Raw genomic sequence first — 24,245 nt, forward strand, 5'->3', positions numbered from 1 at the left:
TGAAACTACTCAGATAGTGCTCTGTGGTGCGGCAGAAATATAAACAGTGTCTTGAGTTGTAGCTAGGCACTGCAAACAGCCACTGACTTGCGGCACCGGTCTGCGAATCCTGATAAAATCTATGTTTAGAATTCTAAAATGCATGTCGCTGCCTGCCGTGGTGCCGCACCAAGCAACACATCTGGTGTGCGACCCCCTTAAGTTGTTATCATTCACATCAATTGATTAAAAGCATGACATTATTAACAAATTCTACGAATAAATACTGTTTTACAATCGTCCCATATTTCTGTCAGTCCTGTCAAATTTGCATACATTTTTTTAAGGCTATGACTAGAGGTAGTGACATAATTTGTCAGAGGAGAAGATCAAGGATGCTTTCTATCATAAAATTGTTTGATTTTTTTTTTTTTTTTTTTTTGATGAGGAAAAACTTAAGGTCAGGTTGTCACATTTTCTATAGTTGAAAATTGAAGTTTCTGGTAGAATACCCCTGAAACAGAAAAAAAAAATCTATCTATCTATCTATCTATCTATCTATCTATCTATCTATCTATCTATCTATCTATCTATCTATCTATCTATCTATCTATCTATCTATCTATCTATCTATCAATCTATCAATCTATCAATCTATCAATCTATATATATATATTATTATTATTATTATTATTATTATTATTAAATTTATTTTATTTTATTTTATTTTATTTTATTTTTTGGAATTAAATTCCAGACTATTACTTTTTTCACTATATTTTTAAACAAAAAATTCAACCTTATGCATATAAACTTGGTGTATTTATTAATAAAATACAATTTGTGTTGAGAATTCACTTTTAAAATATCTTAGATTAAGTATGTATTAATGCCTATTTTGATCATCTAATGCAGGAGTCAGCATCTCTGTTACTGAAGAGATGCCTTCCAGCAGAATTCAGCTTCAATCCTAATCAAACACACCTGAACCAATTAATTAAAACCTGAAGCAGGTGTGTTTCGCCAGGGTTGCAACTGAAATCTGCAGGAAGGTAGATCTCCTGGAACAGGGTTGTTGGTCCTTGACCTACTGGCTAGTGATAGTGTAGTGACAAATTTAATGAAAAATGACTAAAGAATGAAAAAATTTGTTCATTTATTTTCCTTTAGTGTTTTTTTTTTTTTTTTTACTTTAAAACAGACTATTTATGAACTACATATTATGTGACATCTGCATCGAGAGCAAGTGACATGCTCGACATCTCCCTGGAATACTAAACCTTTTTTTAACCTTACTATACATTTTATAGGGTACATATTTAAATTCAGTGAATTATTCAGTCTGAAAGTCTTTTGAATTTGTCTTGCAGCAAAATCGCGATCTGGACATGTTCATTAATGCCTCGAAAAACTTCAACCTCAACATCACATGGGCAACCAGCTTTGCAGGTATGAAACCCAGACACAGATATGTACTAAACACAAACGCATACATAAACTGAGCATGTTGCAAATGAGCAGCACATTCAATAAGTCTCTTTTTCTTTCTTGCCTGAGCAGCTGGAACTCAAGCTGGTGAGGAAATCCCTATAGTCTCACGCAGCAACATCAAGGAATTCAAAGACAGTTTTTCCAACGAGAAATTCGACTTCAGGAGCAACACCAACATCACCTTCTACGTTTATGTCAGCAACTTCACCTGGCCAATTAAAATCCAGGTGAGTTTAATTGAAGTTAAATTAAATGTTTGAGTTGAAGTTAATTTGCATGTTGGACCGCAGTTATGTCTAATTGGAGATCAGTGGTACTCAACATACTGAATCAAAAGGAAAAAAAAATACTTGCTAACTTTGACACTTATGGGAATATCTGCTAACACTTATAGTGACCCAGTATAGGGACTAGTTATCACTGTTAACTAGTTTATAGAACATTAGACTTACTTGATTATTAGAATGTTATTAAGATATTGGCTATTTATTAATACTTATAAAGTACATATTCTGGATTATCTTGATCTACATTCTTAATTCCTACTATCCTACTATCTCCACTACTATCCTTTTACTATGAATAAGCAGCTAATTAATAGTATAATAAAGGAAACGTCATTATAAATGGATTTTTAATAGCAAGAATTGTACCTTTAATTAAAGTGTGACCAAAAAATCCTTGCTGTGTGTTACTCAGGGTTGAATGTATTGGCTGTGTCCCGATATACAGAAATATTTCACTGCTACGAGTGTGATATTGTGTTTATACAACAGTTCGACAGGATAATGGTGTATATAGAAAAAAAAAAAAAAATCAAACACCCAGTGTCCAGAGTCTGGACAACCCTTTTGTAAGAGAAACTGCTTTCTCCCTCCATTCACATCTGCTGTTTTGACTTTAGAGCTAGTATTCGATTGATTCTGTAGCGTAAAATCCAAAGTAATGACAAAACACGTGATTTTGCTCACATTTTGATATTATTAGGCTGAACGACATAAAATGCCGTCAGTATAGAGACATGTTCTAGTATTTCTTGGGGATATGCAATTGGGATATTACAATAATTAACCCCGGAAAACCAAAGCAAAGCTAACACTGCCAACACAGATACTATGATATAAATAAAGCACTACAACATACAAAAGAGATACATAATAGTGTCACTAACCAATTTTACAATAATTTGATCCGTTGTAGTTTGAAATTACGCTGGGTTTTTCTCCACTATGGGATTATGCGGTTTCTGTAGCCATCTTGTGGCAGAATATCAACATTCTTTGCTCTACTCGATGAACGGCTAATGGCAGCTGATGTGCTAAGTCTCAATTATAAATATCTAAAATAGGCACTATCCTTATAAATAACTGCAAGGTTGCAATCTAAACGTCTACATTCTTGCCTAAAAAGCCTCATTAAGCCTGAAAGTACATTATGTCAAACAGTCGTTATATTTGTCAAACAAGTGAGTTTATTGATCTGCTGTCACTATGTGGGTGGAGTAATACACAAGATTGAAGAGGCTGCACGAGTGCTGTTATTGCAGAATATCGCATGGCTGTCAGTCAATCAGATTGTAGAACCAGACATAACTGTTGTATAAAAAAAAAAAAAAATATATATATATATATATATATATATATATATATATATATATATATATATATATATATATATATATATATATATATATATATATACACTCGTGCTCCCGTTTACTTTTGAATTCAGCATGAGTGATCATCTTCTCATTCGGTTTTCACCTACTTTCTTTTGCTTGCGCGAACAAAGTTTTTTGTCAGTTGTGCTGCTTCTCGATTCTAAGATCACATTTGCACAAATATTGGGCCATGCTTATTGTCGAACCCTGCTTTTAATAAAACCACAATTTAAATATTATTTTCAACCAGCCAAAGTGGTTAGTAGGAGTGTCTAACCCACCACAGCTTACATTTACCAGCATTTGGTGGGTTGGCAGGTATTAACGTCAAGCCCTGGTAATCAACTTTAACATTATTATTATTTTATGGTTCTACAGGGTTAAGATTCTTATAAAGCTGCCAGGATTATATTATGCAAGTGTAATCACTCTAAAAAAATATTTGGTTTGAGTGAATGATTGAACTTCCATCATATGAAACCATGGAGACTGCATTGTTGCTGTCAAACTTACAGAATTCAATACCAATCGGTTCTGGGGAAAAAAATGGTAAAGATTAACATTTCCTGCTTGCCTTTTGAGCACTGTTCAGTGGATGATTCTCTGAGTGCTCTGTAAAAAGCATGAAATGACAATCATTGTAGCCAATCACTGTCCTATCTGTTGAGTGTGTGAACGCAGTGGACAATCATATGTGTTAAAGAACCTGCTCAAGAGTGCTCAGATGTTAGTGGGAAATGGATGGGTCTTTTGATTGTTTGTTTTTTTCTTTAAATTACATTAGAGAATGGCATTGTGGTTGTTACTTTCGACAGCACTAGGCTGCAGAATAAGGGGGGAAATGTGAAATGTATGATAATATGGAATAGCCAGACTACTGTTTAAGTTCTATGGGTTTCTGGCTGGTTTTAGTTTTTTGTTTTATTGATGTTGACTAATAAACTCAATTGGCCGTAGTGCATGGTTGTGTGTGAATGAGAGTGTGTATGGGTGTTTCCCAGTACTGGGTTACAGCTAAAAGGGCATCTGCTGCTTAAAACGTATGCTGGAATAGTTCATTCTGCTTTGGCGACCCCTGATGAATAAGGGACTGAGCCAAAGGAAAATAAATAACTGATTGGAGAGGTGAATAATAAACAAGATTCCAGCAACACGCAATTTGGCTGTCCACATCAAACGCGACACAACAGAAACATTAGAATTCCACAGAAGTGCAGAAGGGTGCACTTTACTTCCAATGGCAAGTAAATATTAAACCTAATTAACCTTATTAAAAGTACTTGTTAAGTCACAGTTGTAATGTTCATGTTTATGTTCTATGTTTGCTTGTTTTATTTTGAAGATCTAAGGTAAACTATCTGCTGCCGCTTTCAGTATAGCTATAAATCTTGCATTAAATGATATTCAAACTCAAACTGGTAACTTAACACTGAATAAAGCACATGATCAGCACCTGAGGCAATTATGGTAATTTTCGATGTTGTTCAGCCATGTCATCACAGAAATAGAAACTGTTTGCAAAATAGCAACCTTGAGAGATGCCATTGTGGATGAAGGGCATAAAAACTCATTTGAAAAGTTAGCACGTCGCATTGCCGGGTCATTCGCAGTTAGGACACGGTGTAATAAGTTGAATTGCAAAATCCAGGTGAGCGCACATTATTGGCTCTGCTGACATATACAGAGAAAATATCACGCCGCTGTGTGAGAGTGTGAGCGTCAGTTGTTTTGTTTTGCTATATTATCCCCTCCTTCCGTCTGTAAATTCACGAAGGCCATGTCCTTTTATTCTTTCTCATATATCTTTGGCCTTTTCTGTCTGGTCTGGAAATGATTTGGCAGAGTTTTCCCTTCCCTCCCTCTTTTTCTCTCCTCTCCTCCTCTTTTCGTTTTCTCCCTCCTCTCTTCCTTTGCGTTGGAAAGCGATCTAACTTTGCTAGGACGCTAACCCAGAGTTTGTTTTAGATTGTCCGCTAGCTGATCTAGAGCACGTTGCCACCTCAGCTCATGGAGAAAGGCTGAATGTCACACAGGTAACACTTACCGTCTCTCTTGTTCACCTTTCACTTTCTGACCAACCTTTGGGTTCCACGTTTCATCAAACGGAGAATGCTTGTGGCGATTTCAAGAGTGAATGTGGGCAAAAAGGGGTCTTGGCGTGCAGGACAGAGGGGCTCTTGTCAGGAGTTTAGAGGAGAACGACGAGAGGCGAAAAACCTGCTCTGTAAACATGGCAGGCTGAGACTGAGAGCGTCAGAAGGAATGTTAAGTTGAAACACATGGCTCTTTTTTGAAAGAGAGACTGAGGGAAGAGCCTGAGAGAAATAAGAGAGATCAGAAAGTTCAGAAGCAGCCTTCTGTTTCTGCCTCTTGTTTTCATTTCGCCCTGTGGTTGGAGAGTCTGTGTGCGGCCTGTGTAGCTTTTGGCCGGTGCAATGCTGGAAGTGTGTATGCTTGTAAATCTAAAGAGGAGTATAGTAGGAGCCTTCACTTGTCAGGGTTTCCTAGGTGCGAACATTATGTGATGAAAACAGAATTTGGTTGAATAGCTGGTTGCATTTCACCCTAATATTATTTTGTTTAGAAGAGGTGCATTTTCTTGATACACTTTGGTGATTCTTATTAGTTCATCATTACTTGGATACAGTAGTTGTGTGTTTTTTATTTAAGAAAAATATAATATTTCTGTTTTAATTATGTACATTATCACTAATGGTGCCTTTCTTTTTAAATATATAATACAATCTTGTTGTTGTTGTTGTTGTTATTATTATTATTATTATTATTATTACTGCTATTAATATTATTATTATTATTTTAATTGTTGTAAATAATGTCATTTTACAAAATTTTGGGCTGTAATGTGCCTCGTTGGCATTTACAAAAGTGTCACATTTCATTTCCTAGAAGTAATTTTTATTCACATTATTCAACGTGGTAAAAATAATAACACATCCAAAAAAACCATTTCATAAATAGGTAGGGTTACTACTGCTAATAAAGGTAAATAATAATATTTTTTTTTAACTATTTTTAACCACCCCTTTTTAAAGTGATGTTTGCATAAGTGCAAAAGTAATATATTTATAAAAATACAGTTGCTAAAATTACAGGTTTTGTAAAAAAAAAAAAATAGTATTTACGTTTTATTTTGATTTATAAACAGCTATTAAAATCTTTAAATATGTACTTGATGTGATAAATACATTTCATCGTAATTTATTGTGGCTTAAAAGTATCTACAGTAAATTATTTCATCATATGAGATGATTGTCACATTTTTTTTTAAATATATTGACTCTTTATATGGTAATTATTTGTAATGTGGACATCCAACTTATTAAAAAATATCAGCCATTTGAATGTACAGTAACTATATCATCACAGCTTTTTATTATAATGTCTGTTATTTTACCCCCCCCCCCCTCCAAAAAAAAAAAAATTGGAGTCTTTTATCCAAAATATTACAGATTCTTCATTATTAAAAACTGTTAATTGAATGAACTAATTTACTGAACAAAAATAATTAGCTAATCCTTGTGTGATACAAAAAGAAGAAGCAGTACTACAGTATGGCGACTAGGTCGCTGTTTCGAGCCTCGGCTGGGTCAGTTGGCATTTCTGTGTGGAGTTTGCATGTCTTCCCTGCATTCGGGTGGGTTTCCTCCGGGTGCTCTGGTTTCACCCACAAGTCCAAAGATGTGGTGCAGGTGAATTGGGTAAGCTAAATTGTCCATGGTGTATGAATGTGAATGAGTGTGAAATGAATAGATGTTTGCCAGAGATGGGTTAAGGCTGGAAAGGCATCCGCTGAGTAAAAACGTGCTGGATAAGTTGGCGGTTCATTCTGCTGTGGCAACTCTAGATTAATAAAGGGACTAAGCCGAAAAGAAATACTCATTTAGCTTTGTTGTGCTCATGTTGTACTGTGATTACTCAAGCTCGTAGTTTTAATTAAAATACATCAGTCGATTATTCGGTCGTGCAGTTTAGTTGCTACAGTTTTTAATATTTTAATGCAATAAAGTGTTATTCTCTCGACACTTAAAGTGTCAGTCTACTCAAAGAAAAAATCATCCAATGTTTCCTTGAAAGTAAAAAAGAAACATATTCAGACAAAATAAAACTAATGCCTGTGGCACCCTGACGATACATTGGGTTCTTATGAAGCTAAATAGGAAGTCAATGCAAGAAACTGAACATTATTTAAAACCTCATTAAATGCAATCTATAGTGGACAAACTGGGAAGTCCAATTCTTTTAACACAGGTGAATTAAAAAAACTGAGTGACCAGTTGCTTGTTTTGTAGTAAATGTTGTAAATAATGTTCTGTTTCTTGTACAGATTGATATTATCTTTAGCTAAAAATATCTATACTTTTTAAAATTCTAACTGAAAAAGAAACATTTTTGGGGTGAACTGTTGCTTTTAAGTTTCCACACAGTTCCCATACTGCTCTTCTTTTTAAACTGAATGACTTGCAGTCTGATGTTTGTGAGAGGCAGTCGAAAGCTGGCTTTAGACGCATTCTTGACAGGTTTCGTGGGATTCACCCACTTTAAAAAAATGACACTTGAAGATTCAGTGGACTCAACTTTATATTCTTTTTAGCTTAGATTGATGTTCAGAGACACTTCAGCTATGTGTAGGCTGACTTTGGGGGGTGTAAACACTGCACTCTTAAAGAACAAAGCTTTTTTATATGCATCACTTGCTGCATTAAAAGCATAGTTCAGCCAAATATGAAAATTGTCATCGTTTACTCACATATCACTTGTTCAAAACCTATTTGACCTTCTTCTGTTGAAGATATTTGGAAAAATTCTGTTTGCTAACACCCTTTGACTTCCATAGCAATAGTATTTTTCCTATTACTGAAGTCGATCATGGAAGTCAGCAACCAGTATTCTTCAACATCATTTTTTGGGTGAACTATCACTTTAAGAAGCTTTACATTCAGAGAACAGTTTCCATTCAACAAAAGTTTATTTAGAGTGTAAAGATTTTCTTTAGACCGTTAAAATGTGCATTTCACTAATTAAAAATAAAGAAATGTTCTTTATGGAACCTAACATGATTCTTCTATGGCTTCCCTATGAAAACCTCAATACGGAGTTATGACACGCTTTCGAATCATCTCTCTGTTTGAGCACTCCAGCATGTCAACTTCCACCTCATCCAGTGGCTTACAATTGGGGTGAAACTGACTGTTTGTGCAAACGTCGGCAGGTTGACACAGAATATATGGATTTTCACTTTGGATTTATGCATTTGTGATGATTCAGTGTTGGTGCACTTTTCCTTTTTCTCATTACTAGTTAGTTACAAATGCTTGATTCTTCTGGCTTACATTCTTTCAGTGATGACTGCCATTTGTAATAAGCTTGATTGCGGTCTTTGCTTATTAGGTTTCAGTTAAAATCCTTTTCCACAGAACATAAAAAAGCAACTAATTTCAATTTGTTTACCTTACCCTGCCAGGTGTACTAGTTGGTTCTCTCTTGCTTACGTTGTTATGTATGCTAGGGGTGAGAATCCCCACAATGTGATATTAGAAATCAATTTGACATTGGCGATATATCGATTATTAGCATCTGTCCATCAATATAGTATTGGTGTACAAAACTATGCTGTATTATTTTTTACACACCCCTAATGTATGCATTTGGCAGAGGCTTTATCCAAAGCTGAGATTTAATAACGCGTCTTTGTCATTTGATGGCATCATCTAGTGTTGTGGTGAAAAATTGTTTGAGAAATCCTGATTCTGCATTGATTCAAATTTTTTTTTTAAATGCATTGCTATTTTCTCTTGAATGGATTCTGAGCTTAGTTTTTAACAGCATGTGACATTATATGCTTTATAAACAGCAGGGTGTTTGCTGGGTTTTAAAATGTCTTAAATTTCAAAACAAAATGTTATGCCTTAAAGTCTTCTATTCACCAAAATATAGTTTTGTAAGTCTTAAATAATTTTAAATGGGTTTTTCTTTTTCTGTGGCCCAACAATCCATCTCACTAAAACATTGAACAGAAGTAAAAAATTATGAACTCTATTTACTAATATGGTTTAATTATCTATCTTACAATAACATTTATTTAAAAGTGCAAGTATTTGTAACTACCTGGTGAGGACACTGACCTGGACAGACTGTTGTGCATAAATTTAGTTTTAAAATAGTCTCTCTCTCTTTCATTTTTTAAAGAAAATTTTACTGAATAAAAGTATGTGTACAAAACTAGAGTTTGCTTGATTTTACACCTTTAAAGTATGTGCCTATAAAATAATTCCATCTTTTTTTTTACGGAGCAAGTAAAAATCTTTTCCATAGGCCATTAGAAAAAAAAAAAAAACCTCAGCAAGTCTGAAATTGAATTCATACTGGTCTTAAAATGGTCTTAAAAAGTCTTAAATTTAACTTTGTGAAACCTGCAGAAACCCTGAACAGTCATACTCATACGCATTCAATTCCTTACAAGTCCAACCTAAACCTAGAGTAACCATTAACAAAGTTGGGTGAGGTTTAAAGGTAAAGTATGTAGGATTGACCTATCTAGTGGTTGATCTAGGTATTGCCACCAAATTCAAAATAACTCAATGGCAATTTTGCCAGACTGGCAACACCTGTTTGAGATTCTGAGCTAATGCTTACAATACTAATATCCATATGATTTGCTAATAATAATAATAATTAAAAAAAAACTCTATTTTTAGAATTGTCATCTTCGTCTCTTTTGGGAGGCCGCTACTGTTCTTTGGAGGTCGCTTTTTCAGCTGCAGCCACATGTATTGAAGCAGTCTTCATTACTAAAATGAAATGCACGGTTTTAAATCAAGGCAACCCTGGATTCTGAAATATAATTAGGTAGGTTGGCAGTGGGCAGAGATACACAGACCAAAACAAAGACAGCCATTCCAACACAAAACACACATTTAGGAGGAAATCTGACTTTAACATTGTTTTTCAGATAAACAATATGCTCGCTTAAAAAAACAAAAAAAAAAAAAAACATAATTATGCAAAACATATGGCTTTGATTTTATACTTCAGAGTTATATACATTTTTCGAAAATTTGTATACAGCACATTTAAGTGAACAAGAGTGTTGATAATGAGCTATGTTTACATTAATCTTGAGACACAAAAGCCAAATTGCATAACTAGCTTAGAGCACCATCTGCAGTTAAATACAAAGTTCAGAATCTTTTCAAGAGAGAATAGGGATGCCTTTTGAAAATCTCAGAAATGTATATGAGCAACTCCAGCGTTATGGATGTGACATTTGCAGTGAAATCTCAAAACATAAATTGACAGAGAAAGTATATGGTGACATTATATTGAAACATCTCTTTTATATTTTTCAAAACAACTAGCCACAGAGTTGTGGGAGCAGAAAAATATTGATTTAAAAAAAAAAATTATATTTTAAATGAGGAAAATAAACGTGTAATAGATGTGACAAAAAAGTGAGTTTACAGTATACAACATACTTTGTAGAAATTCTGTGAATTTAACTGCACAACCCTAAAGATATAATGTTAATCAAAAAGATAAGAGTCAGCTCACTGTAGAACAAACATGATTGATTTTATTTGAATTTACATTTTTGCATTTATGAGGAAAAAGTGTTGTTATGGATGCAACACTTTTCCGTTATAGATGTTACTAATGTGAAATTGCCACTTGTGTGTTTTTGGTAAATTAAATAAAATGTTTTGAAACACAGACAGAGAAATTTTTTATTTTTATTTATTTATTATTTATTTATTTATTTATTTATTTTTTAAGTACTGTAAAATACAAGCCTACACAAAAAAACGCAGAAATGGTTTTGCTATTTTGGTGAAAACTTAATATTTTTCATGGCAAGGTTGACATTTGCATGGAATTGCTTATATATTTTTTATGATTTTTCATAACAGCTCTAGCACCATACTCAACTAGATTTGAGCTAGAGGAATGATTTGATTGGATAAGTGTCATCATTTTCTCTGATATTTCACTGACAAGTAGGCCCACACAGAATCTGTGTGTGCAGAAATCCACAGATTTTTGAGGCCATCTTTCACTCTATTTAATTATTTAAATGTATAAATGTATATTAACTCAGCTTATATATTAATTTCAGTAACATAATTAAATAACATGCTAATATTTATATACTATGTACAATATAGTTTGTAAAGTAGTATTTTCAGATATATGAGAAACTTTTTTTACCAAACAAGTCATTCTAATTGGATTTGCTTTGTAAACCTTAAACTAAAAATGTATTATTTTATTGATTAAGTTTTTAGTTATTATACTCTCAAAATCATTCTGCTTAAATCTGCAGATTTTGTTTATAATTTAATGTCCGCAGATTCAGTATGGCCTTGCTAACAAGCTATATATAGTGTTTACGTCACATGCACCATATAAATGGCGGTGTGAGACACAGGTTGTCATGCGTGACTGACAGTGATGGTTGGATTGCTGTGGTTTTGTATTGAATGTGTGTGTGTTTCAGTGTGTTTTGGAGCTGTGAGTCAGTCTTTGAAGAGTCAGGCCAGTGTGTGTCTCAACGCAAAAGAGAGAGGTTGTATCAGCGCTCAGCATCTGCCCAATGAGAGCGCTGTGTGAATTCACTATCCATGCTGTGGATGTCTGGCAATAGCTCAGTTTTACCCACTTCTCTCAGAATCCAGTGCTTATTTTGGAAGTGCCTGGAGGAATGGAGAGGGAAGAGTAAGCTTGTTTGAAAAGCAGGTAAAATATGGAAAGAAAATGACAGTGTTTTAAAGTGGAAGAGCGTCTCTGGTGTCCCGCAGTCTCTGCCCTCATTGTGCTAGACGAGTTTAAGAGTGCGCATCATCCCTGAAAAGAAGGACAGGAAGTGATGTAACTACTTGAGGGGGTTGCGCTGCTAGGTTTATGTGTGAAATAAATGGGTAATTTTTCTTTTTTTAGAGATTAACCGTATTTATATACCAAATAAATTAAAAGATAACACCCCTGTCTTAAAGATAGAAAGGAAAATAGATAGAAAATTGATACATAAAATAGATAAATGTGGATGTGTGAGATATATATATCACACCGGGTATACCAACCCGGGTATACCGGGTTGGACCCCCTTTTGCCTTCAGAACTGCCTTAATCCTTCGTGGCATAGATTCAACAAGATATTGAAAACATTCATCAGAGATTTTGGTCCATATTGACATGATAACATCACACAGTCGCTTCAGATTTGTCAGCTGCACATCCATGATGTATTGACCATTTCTACATGCCTAAATGCATTGGGTTGCTGCCATGTGATTGACTGATTAGAAATTTGCGTTAGCGAGCAGTTGGACGTGTACCTCAAAGTTTCTGGAGAGTGAGTTCTATCTGGTTCTTGAATCTGATTGGCTGATAGCCGTGTGATATTCTGCAAATGACAGCACTCATTCAGCCTCCTAACCCTTCACCCTTGTGTATTACTCCGCCCACATACAGTGACAATCAGAGCACACTCTACAGTTTGGCAAATATTAGAATGTAGTTGTGAAGATTGCAACACCGCAGTTTATTTATAAGGATAGTGCCTATTTTAAAATATTTGTAATTTCTGAGAGACAGCACAGCGCCAGACATTAGTTTCTTTACATTATGTTCATCCACAAGATGGCTACAGAGACCGCTTGATAAGCCCTTTAGAGGATAAAAATAGCATAATTTCTATAGTTGATTAAATCATTATTAAACAGGCAAATAACATTCTAAGTCGATCTCTTTTGTATGCTGTAGTGCTATATTTATTATACCATATATATTTGTAGTGTGTTGAGTGTAAGATGGGACTCATGAGATGGGACATATCAGGAATGTATGTAATTTGTGTTGGCCACTCTTTGTATAACCCTGAGTTACTTTTTGGTTGGCCATCTGTTTGTTTCTAATGAGTCTTCTGTTTGGGTTACTGGTTTGGGAAAAAAAAATGCACTGCAGACTAGTTCAGTAAAAAGAAAGAAAGAAGAAATGTGTAGCGTTTTTCCTTATCGCAAACAGAACAGAAATCTGAAAGAGTTGGAGCTTTTTTGGCTTTTTCAGGAATAATTATTCCTGAAATTATTCCTGTTCTCTTATTTGCAACAGAGAAACACTGGGAAATCTCTGTATACTTATGGCATTTCATGCCGTTTAGCCTCATAATCTTAAAATATCTGCCAAAATCACCTGTTTTTCATCACTTTAGATATTACGTTAAAGAATCATTCAAATACTAGCTCTACAGTGACGTTTGTGAAGTAGCAATGATTTCTGTTGTTTTGACATCAGCTGCAGATGTGAAGGAATGGCGGAAGAGAGTAGTTCCTCATACAAAATGATTTTGAGACTCATCTTTGATTTTTTTTCTTTTTCTTTTTTCTTTATTTTTTTATACACCTTATTCCGTCGAGCTGTTGTACAAACACAAAATCACATTTGTATCTGCGCGATATTGCTGTATATTTTCACTGGTGGGACTCTAAGGCCCTCCTCCCACCTGTGCCAATATACAGCCATATCGCACTGCTTCAAGTCTGATATTACTCATCTATAAAATAATGTTGCGCTGCAAGTTTAGGTAGGAAAAAGTGTAATTACTCTTTAGATATAAACTATTTTTTACCAAATAAATCAAAAGATCACAGAATTATCTTCAAGATATAAAGAAAAATAAATTCATAAAACAGATGTGTGTGGACATGCTTGTCCGTATATAATGGTTATTTTAATTTTACTCACTATTTGTCCTCGTATACTAATTAAATCTATTGAGTCCAAAGAAATCATATTTTTATCCCTCTTATTTACATATTTTTATAAAACCTAGTTTTGTAAATTTTTATATTACAGTACTTTAAGTAAGACAGTGATTTTATTTTATTTTATTTATTTATTTAATTATTTATTTATTTATTTTATACTATAATAACCCTGGTATGAAGAAATCAATTTCTGGAGTAATCTTTATAATCTTTCACATTTTTCTAAAATAATTTTAGCTCATAATAAATCATAATTGCTCTATTTCTATAACGTACATCAGCTCACTTAACCACACATCACATATTAGAGAAAGGGTCACGTTTAACATGATAACATAATTGAAAGCTTGTTTCGTGTTTCAGGGCCTGGGTTAGCAATTAATTCAGGCTAATCAGGTTTTCTTATTTCCAGCTGTACATTTGTAAACTCTCGGTTAATGTTCTCATTTGCATATTTGTAAGGTTAATAATGCTGATTGGACAAGTACAGAGTGCAGTGAGCTTGTGACTGTTTTTAATAACAGGTTTACCATCTGGATAGATGTCGACATGTGACATCCACTCTGTTTTTCTCCTGTTGAGGGTTATTAGGCCTCCTGAGAAATTTGAATTCTTTTAAAAATATGTTCAAGTGCTGTTTAATAGAGACGCATTTTAAACCTAATAACTAATTTAATAACTGATTTGTTTTGTCTTTACCATGATGACAGTGCATTCTATTTTACAAATTTTTTGTGCAATATACAAATTTTCAGCTTTAAGCGCCATTTAAAGGCTTAATTTGGTAGGCTTAATTAGGCTTAACACAAGTTAGGTTAATTTGGCAGGTCTTTGGACAGTGGGCAGTGGTGTATTCTGTAGCCAATTGGATGCTTATAGAGGGTCTAAAAATATTGAAGTTATTATTATAATAAATAAATGAATAAATAAAAGTATTTTAGTCTAGCCTAAACTAATGAAATAAGACTTTCTCCAGGTGGAAAAAAAATGATGTGAAGTACTGAAAAATTTCTTTGCTATGTTAAACGGCACAACAACAAAAAAAAAAATTCAAGGATACTAATTTTGCTTTAAACTTTATATACATGAAATAATAGCACACAAGGAAAATGCATTTATTTTTTGGTTTCTCTCTTACAGAGTATAAACGCAATGTGTGAAAGTTGTTCAAATGCAGTATGAATATTTAATGAGAAAACACTGAGGATGTTTACGATTGGTTGGCTGTTAAATAATTCCAGTGCTGCAGAGTATCACGCATTATACCAGGGGTTTTAAAAACTGGTCACTAAAGTGGGAAAAACAGGACTGTAAACGGTAAAAATGAATAATGGCATATTATATTAATATCTAAAATTATAGACACATTATACTTACAGTTAGTTTTGTACATACAAAGGATTATGGCACATATATCAAATAAAAATATTTATTTCATTGTATGTTATTAAAATAAACAGATAAATAAAATTTTAAATAATGTTTTTTGGTTGACTACATTATGAATCAATCTTCCAAACCTTGTTTACATTTGAGGCCGTTTTTGATTGTCAAGTCAACAGATACTTCATTTACATAAGCAGAGGAATATAGATTCAGCAATAATGTTCTGTAAAAAATGCAGCTGTATTTCTTAACCTTTAAAGTTTGGATGAAAGTTGCATATGTTCAAACAAAGTAAATAATTTAAAAGAAATATTTATTAATATTTTTAATAAATATGATTTGTTAAATATCTGTATAGTTTATTTTTAAAAATATATAATGAGTTTAGAAAGTATGTAATAATATAACCTTAAATATTAACTAAATATTTTCTGATAATCTTATAATTTATTTAGGCATTTATGTCATCCATATTTACTCATCTGTATTTTTTCCTTTTTTACATAAAAAGCAACATAGATTCATAATCGTGGTTCTGGCATTTAAAAAAAAATAATACTGGGCATAGGTTAATCGCATCCAAAAATAAATGCTTGTTTTTACTTGTTTTAATAAATTCCCGTTTAAATATATTCAATACACAAACATAAATTATGTATATGTAATTCACACTTGTGCATAAAAACAAAACTATACAAAACAAAAATATTTACAGGTATTTAAATTTAGATACAAGTTGTATAATATCCGTATATATATTGTATATTAATAAACATTTTCTTAAATACTTGCATGTGGGTATTTATATGTACACATAATAAATATACACAGAACATGCACGTATATTATTGAGCCAAAATAGTGTTACTAATGATGTAAATTAGAATAGAGTCTGAAGCAGGTTAGTACCAGCAGGGGGCAGTATTGCTACAGTCAGAAACGACACATTTTGCTCCCATGTCCTATTTAGACAAAAACATGTACAGTCATAACACAAACATGTATATTATTATTATTATTATTATTATTATTATTATTATTATTATTATTATTATTATCAGTATTTAATACCCATTTCTCTTTTTCTTCTCAGATCGCTTTCTCTCAACACAGTAACTTCATGGATTTGGTTCAGTTCTTTGTCACGTTCTTCAGGTAAGATATTTTGCATGTGTAATAAGCAACAAAGTGAACTACTGAAATCTTTAATGAACTTCATATCTGCTCACTTATTCCTTTGAATCTAAGTGACATGCATTTTTTAAAGTACTCGTTGGATTGAAGTGCTTTCCTGCGTGATCTAGCTTTAATTCACCTCTTGAAGACCTGCTGTAATATGTTATTGATTCAGACCATATACAGCAAACTCAACCTTAAAAACAGCCCTGTTGCTTTGTTAAAGGGTAAATGTGGTTATATGTAATGATAGTTCACATATGGTTATGCATCATGTCTCTAGCGTATTGGTTATTCTCATAAAACCTATTAAATCAACACTGCGCTTATGATTTTAAATATAAAACTTAGTCATTTAGTAATATAAAAGCATTAGAATAATCTAATTTTAACATATGTATTTTTTACTGCAACTTTTTCAGAAATTATTTGTTGTCCATGTCAGTATGTGTGTTGAAAGCATGAAAATACACACACACATACATATACACAAAAGTGCATATATATATATATATATATATATATATATATATATATATATATATATATATATATATATATATATATATATATATATATATACATATATATATATACATATATACATATATATACATATATATATATATATATACATATATATATATATATATATATATATATATATATATATATATATATATATATATATATATATATATATATACATATACACATACACAGTTGAAGTCAGAATTATTAGCCCCTCTGAATTATTAGACCGCTTGTTTATTTTTTCCCCAAATTTCTGTTGAACAGAGAGAAGATTTTTTTCAACACATTTCAAAACATAATAGTTTTAATAACTCATTTCTAATAACTGATTTATTTTATCTTTGCCATGATGACAGTAAATAATATTTGACTAGATATTTTTCAAGACACTTCTATACAGCTTAAAGTGAAAGGCTTAACTAGGTTAATTAGGTTAAATAGGCAGGTTAGGGTAATTAGGTAAGCTATTGTATAACAATGTTTTTTTCTGTAGACAATCGAGAAAATAATATAGCTTAAAGGGGCTAATAATTTTGTCCCTAAAATGGTGTTTAAAAAATTAAAAACTGCTTTTATTCTAGCCAAAATAAAACAAACAATACTTTTTCCAGAAGAAAACATTTTATCAGACATACTGTGAACATATCCTTGCTCTGTTAAACATCATTTGAAAATTATTTATAAACGAAGAAAAAAAATTGAAGGGGACTAATAATTCTGACCTCAACTGTGTGTGTGTATATATATATGTATGTGTATAAATATAAAGAGTTCAGATGCAAAAATCAGACCATCAGACCTCTTTTCTTGTAAATGAGCATTTTCTATCAGGCTCCTCTGATAAAATTTTATATGTAATGATAAGGTTATTAGCTAGTAAAAAAATACCTTTTTTTTTAAAAAAAAAATGTCACTTTAGACAATTCTTTTGTTTTTACAAGGTACATTTTCTTTTGCGTCAACCAGCTGAATCCACGTCTGCTTTTTATGCAAAGACCTTTTAATCCATCTTTTGGAACAAGACAGTGTAATTAGTTAAAAATGAAGATGCCATTAGATTATTTTACCAAACATAAAACACATTACACAAACCACCTGAAATTTAAAATATATAAATCTGTTATTCCGCTGTGATAAACCAGGGTAAAAGCAGAAGGAAAATGAATGAAGGAATGAAGTCAAGTTAAGTGAAGTAAAGTTTAATCAATGACACAAAAATAGGCATTAAATAAATCTTAACAATCTGTTGTCATTTCTGATATTTGGGATTTAGATTTAATGTAAGTTAAACAATGTAAACATTGCAAACATTGTGAGCTAAGCTTGGTAGATTCAAATAATGTAGTGTAAAAACACTGTGAAACATCAAAATCTGTGCATTGTCCATTAACATAAAAAACTTATCAGATGTATCAGTAATATAAAGTAGGCTAATATGAATGTGTAGTTTTATGCATTATATTTATCTTTTAAAAAATAGCTTACAATAGCAAATAAAACACAAGGTAGGCCTACTGGGTAAAAAGAGATGCCTCTTAGACAATTTTAGAAGCTCATTCATTCATTCTCACCATACTTAAGGTCTTGTTCCCGTGTTTATGCTCATAGCATTCACGTGGGATAAAAGAACAGCATCTTAACTCTGTCTTTCGGGAAATAGAATTGCAGTTTATTGTATAGTAAATCAGACTCATTCAAAGTAGCGTCGCTGCGCAAAAACACGTTATGAATGCATGTTACACTTTCGACTGCACATTGTGTTCTCTTTTTCTTATAATGCAAAGAGTTTTGAGGTAAGGGACATTTTCATTTGCCATTCACTAACAGTTGGACCGGCTCATCCTGTTTATCAAACTCTGTCTTTTTAAATCGAATTTGAAAGAAGAATATGTCTCCTCGTAAAAGCCAGCGTATCAGTGCATTGCTACATTGAAAACATGATTCGATTCGCGCTTCTGATTGGTTTTTGAGATATAGCGGCCTTTTCTGTCAAAGACAGGTGGCGTTTAGCGACTTTTACAAACTGTTATTTCTGAATGCGCTGACGCTGGGATTTAAATGATTTGGAGCAAATCTATTTGTTGTTCGTGTAGTTCATGCCTAAAGAATACACTCAATGTCATTAGCTCATTTTGGGCGGAAGTGGCGTTTAGCGGCTTGTGCATCTGAACTCTTCATATATATATATATATATATATATATATATATATATATATATATATATATATATATATATATATATATATATATATATATATATATATGAATATAGGGCACCATTTTGGCCGCTGCTGGCCAAAAGGGTGTCCTATGCGAAATTTTACTGTGGTGCGCCAGACATATTTTGACATTCTTATTAAATGACAACTTATTTACATTATGGGATGTTTGTTGTTTACATTTTAGGACTTTCTATTACTGTTTGCTATGGAATGCAAAAACTTTGAAGCTCAATATCTCAAAATCATTCAGAACGCAGATAGAACCTTCTAATTCCAAGGTGGCGAAATGTAAAAAAAATTGACAAAAAATATATATATATATACATAATAATATACATAATAACTATATTATAATAAACAATAGATACAGTGAAATAATCATGCAGTACATGTGTATGTAGCTGGTGTGCAAACAGAATTGTAAAGTATTGCACAAGTTAATAAAAATAATTTGTGTAATTATCAGCAACATGGGGAAGAGGAGCAAATGTGAAAAGTCATAGAACATGTCCTGTCATAGTTAAAGCACAATGCACAGCTGCAAAGCAAAAACTGAATGTGAACAACAACACAAAAGGAAGATTGGTGCAGTTGTGGTGAAGTTTAAATGTTAGCCTCACTAATTTACTTAATTTACAACCAAAAATATGTTTTCAAGATTCATGGAAGTTACCTGAAAGTGATGCACGGGATTCATCTTGTTCTTTTTTCCTCTTCTCGGCTCTGGACTGCTGTTGTCTTTTACAGGGCATAGAGCTGCAATTTGCATCAATTATAATTATGTGCAGCTAGCAGCCACAAATATGAGTGAACCGGGTCGCGCACGCGGCTATGCGCGTACATGGAAAAAATGTCACATGTTTGTATTGGCGTCCGTCATAAAATTATTGTATTTAACAACATATTTTCAATATACTTTTTATTTACACTCAGTTTATGTTAATATTGTAAATAAATATCAATATATATATATATTTCTTTAAAAGCCGAGATTAACCAAATGCCGAGCAAGACACATGCTTCCTGTTTATACTAGAACGCGCATGCCCAGAGTGCGCGAATGGTCATGTGATATACGTTTTTGGTGGCGTAGTGTAGACGGAGATATGTTCAGAAATGCTAGGTGAAACGCTAGTGTGGACGCAGATCGTTTTTGATCTAAAACGCCGTTTTAAAACTAAAACGCACTAGTGTAAACGGGGGCTTAGTCACATACCTGTCTGATGGCTTATTAAGCAGGTCTTTGTCTTCTCAGGTGTGACACACTGCTTTAGTATTGATAGTTCACGCCTTCTCGCATAGACCATTTTCACTCAAAAAGTGACTTAGAAAATTTGTGTTTTTCATTTATCATTTTGAAGCAAAAACACTAGACTACAAGAGCCATTTCTCAAAAGTCTTGTGCACAAATGTTTTCTGTGTGTTTCATGGCCTTGTTTTAGTGACTTTTAGTTTTTCACTGACCACGCATAAACGTTTTTCTTAAAAACATAAACGCATACAAACATGCTGCTTGGGTATTATTGTAGCCCAACTAGTGCTGTTTACAGTGTTATCACACGTTAGCCATTAATATGTTTTTAAGATACTGAAAACAACACAAATGTCAGTGCATGTCAAAACTTCTCCACGGCCATAAAATACCCTCAGACCCCTGAGGGTTAAATCTAATAGAGAATACAAAATAAAGATCAGAATAGATAGATGAGACGCACATAACCATCAATTTTTACATCTGAGCAATTCATTTTCGTTCTCCATATTAGAGGAGTCTTTAAGCTGTTATCAATAAAAATGCCTTTTATGTAAAGGATTAAATATATTTCAGTAGTTCAGTACATAATCCTTATTTCATTGTTATTACACATAACATTTTTTCAGACTTTTGTTATTTTTATGTTTGCGTTTTTTTTTTTAAACCAAAATCTGATTTGGTTCCATGTCAACAGCTCCTTTAGAATATTTTTCCCAGAACAAAACATCATGTGTTAAATACTTTTTCCCGCACTGTATATATAAAACAAATAAATTGTTCTTATAGGTTATTTTACATGACAGAACAAACAATTCACTGAATATTCATATATGAGGATGATTAAAAAAAAGCAACCAAATGATGCCTCCGTGTAAGATGTTTTCATCCTCAATTTTATAGTAGGCATTTTTCTGTTAAGGTTGACAAATGCTCCATGCATTGTTTCTATTATATGTTGGGGGAACAATTATTTAAACATAATTAAAAATGATATTTAAAAATAAAAGGTTTTCATGTGAATCTCCATACTGTATATACTATGAAATACACACAATGCATGTAAACACACAGAACCATACAGTAGCTTCTGTGGTCGGCTGAGGTTCCTCATCATTAGTTATGTCAACTCTGCTATGATAAATTACAGCAGCTCTTCATAGCTTCAGTGTGTGTGTGTGTGTGGGTGAGTTATTCCCAAGACCAATGTTTTTCATCTCAGCACACACCTGCACTTATAAGGTATAAGCATGCACCTACACCTCCACGGTTCCCTCACATACAGCCCAGTTGTGCTATACAGGAGAGCTGCATTCATGAGCTCTGACCCTGTTTCCATGCGGATACTGATCTTTAACACTTGTGCGCTTGTGAAATGGCCTCTAATCCATTAAACATGAACAGCCCTGTGTGTGTGCTTGGGGTGTGATGTCTTTCTTTTTGTTGTTTTGTAAAGGATTATCCAGAATTCCTAATAATTGTCAGATTTGTTGAGTATCTCCTGTTTTGTTTTTGTTTTGTGCAGCTGTTTCCTGTCTTTGCTTCTGGTGGCAGCAGTCGTATGGAAGATCAAGCAGAGCTGCTGGGCGTCTCGGCGCAGAGAGGTCAGTGGTGGAGCAGCTCACTTCCTACCTGTCCCATTTGATTGATCCAGTTAGTCACGTGATGGTGTGTTTGTAGCTTTGAAGCATTTTCGAATGCTGTCAATCAAGGCAGATGCTTGTTTTTTGAACTTTGAGGGTTTCCGTATGAACATTTATTGGCCAGGGTTTCCCCGGGGAATTGGATAGCTGGAATGTCATGGTGGTTTGTATATATTTTGATTATGGAATATTAGGGATTTTTGTTTGTCGCTTTCAATTTTAGTTTCCATTTATCTCCTTCTATATACAGTTAAAGTCTGAATTATTATCCCTACTTAATTATTAGCCCCCTGAAACATTTTTCCTCAACATCTGTTTAATGGAAAGAAGTTTTTTTTTTTTCTTGTCAGTTTTTAATTTTAATTTTTAATTTTTATGAATTCTTTTTTTTTAACATAATAATTTTAAAGAGCCCATATTTAGCATTATAAAAAGTCATATTTTGGTTTTGGAGATCTCCAACAACAGGCTGATATGCATGCAATGTCAAAAAACACTTTCATTGTCTTATAATATGCATTTATTTTTACTTAATTATCCCAAAGACTACCATATGATTTGTTCAGCGATTCATTTGTTCCCAAACCCCTTCTTTGCATGTGGCTAATCTATGGGGATTAGTCTGATGACCCAGTCTGTTGTAATTGGTCGACTTTACACAAACATTATACATTTAAGTGGAAGACATGTCAGTCGAGAGTTGGCATAGGAAAATAGGAAATAAGATACATTGGGGGGGGGGAAATATTTGCAAAAGAAATAAATAAATCAATTTGACTTCATTCATTTATTTATTTTCTTTTTGGCTAAGTCCCTTTATTAATCAGGGGTCGCCACAGCAGAATTAACCGCCAACTTATCCAGCTCAAGTTTTACACAGCGGATGCCCTTCCAGGCACAACCCAACATACACTATGGCCAATTGAGCTTATTCAATTCACCTGTACCGCATGTCTTCAGGCTGTGGGGTTAAACCGAAGCACCTGGAGGAAACCCTTGAGAACACGGGAGAACATGCAAACTCCCCACAGAAATGCCAACTGACTCTGTTCAACTGTTACGGTTAGGATAATTTTCAGCTGCATTTTGTTACTTTTAGTCTTTAACTTGCAGCCACTTAAGTCAAATGCATTCACCTGTTAACTAAGGCAAACATGTCAAGGATAATATACAATTCGAGCACTTTGTCTTCAAAATGACCACTTTAAAGCCTGGGTGTTAAAAGTAGGTGACAGATAAGCTAAATATAATGTTTGTAAAAGTACTATCGAGCTATCAAATGCAATAGAGGGAGCACTTCACGACTACACAAACAACAAGTTTTTCAGATTTATTTTAACTTGAGTTAAATCATCCATTGCTGTTCTCATTGTGCTAATTAACGTAATGCAAAATTATATTCAAACTAAGAGCATTTTAATATTATGAAAATATATATGTTTTTTTTTTTTCTTTCATTTGATGTCATAGAGTTATACAGTAGTAGAAATGCAGTAACACTTTATTTTTGAGCCAGTATTTCTCTTTTGCCTGTATTCTGTATTTAACTTTACAATAAAGGTTTTTTTGGTTACTTAACCATGCACTTATACTTTAAGTGTTTTTTTTTTCTTTTAGATGTTTTTCATCGAGTCATACATATGTTCTCTATGGTGGTAATGGGTGGTTACATTATTATGTTTACCATTAGTTACCTATAGCGATTTTCAAATTCATGAGCAGTGTTCTCTTTGAAGGCTTCATTCTGATGGATTTTGCTTCAAGTAACCAACAGAAAAACATTACCTTTAAAATATCATGCAAAATTATGAAAAAATATAGAATTTTTTTATTGCCTTAATTCCCTTTTAAAACCTATATTTGAAACTAAAGCCCCGGTCATACTGCACTTCGCCCCATAGACTTCCATTCATACACATTTGAATGTGGCAGATCGGAAACGCAAGCAGTTCACTTGGTGTACTCTGACATGCAAAACCACATCATGGGATTCCGTGAGATCAATTGTAGATCAAAACATAACATCTCTGTACAGAAATTTTAAATGTGGACCAATCGCTCGCTTTTTTTAAACGACTAATGTTGTTTAATCCCGCCTCTTTTCACAGCGTCGTTCATCAG

The 24,245-nt window shown here is 33.1% G+C and overlaps 1 protein-coding gene across 2 annotated transcripts in view; it reads left to right on the top strand.

Annotated features, from left to right (window-relative positions):
* The window catches only part of atrn (attractin), a 176,170-nt gene that overhangs the window by 109,429 nt on the left and 42,496 nt on the right, over window positions 1-24,245 (top strand). The window contains exons 23-26 of one of the 2 annotated variants that reach the window (NM_001353962.1): window positions 1,350-1,428; window positions 1,540-1,697; window positions 16,391-16,452; window positions 22,007-22,085. In NM_001353962.1, the coding sequence (NP_001340891.1) occupies window positions 1,350-1,428; window positions 1,540-1,697; window positions 16,391-16,452; window positions 22,007-22,085 (378 nt within the window). Of the gene's footprint in view, window positions 1-1,349; window positions 1,429-1,539; window positions 2,137-16,390; window positions 16,453-22,006; window positions 22,086-24,245 lie in introns of both variants that reach the window. The other variant, XR_012388707.1, reaches the window with a different exon arrangement.

Source organism: Danio rerio, chromosome 13, assembly GCF_049306965.1.
Source record: "Danio rerio strain Tuebingen ecotype United States chromosome 13, GRCz12tu, whole genome shotgun sequence".
Classification (NCBI taxonomy): Eukaryota; Metazoa; Chordata; class Actinopteri; order Cypriniformes; family Danionidae; genus Danio; species Danio rerio.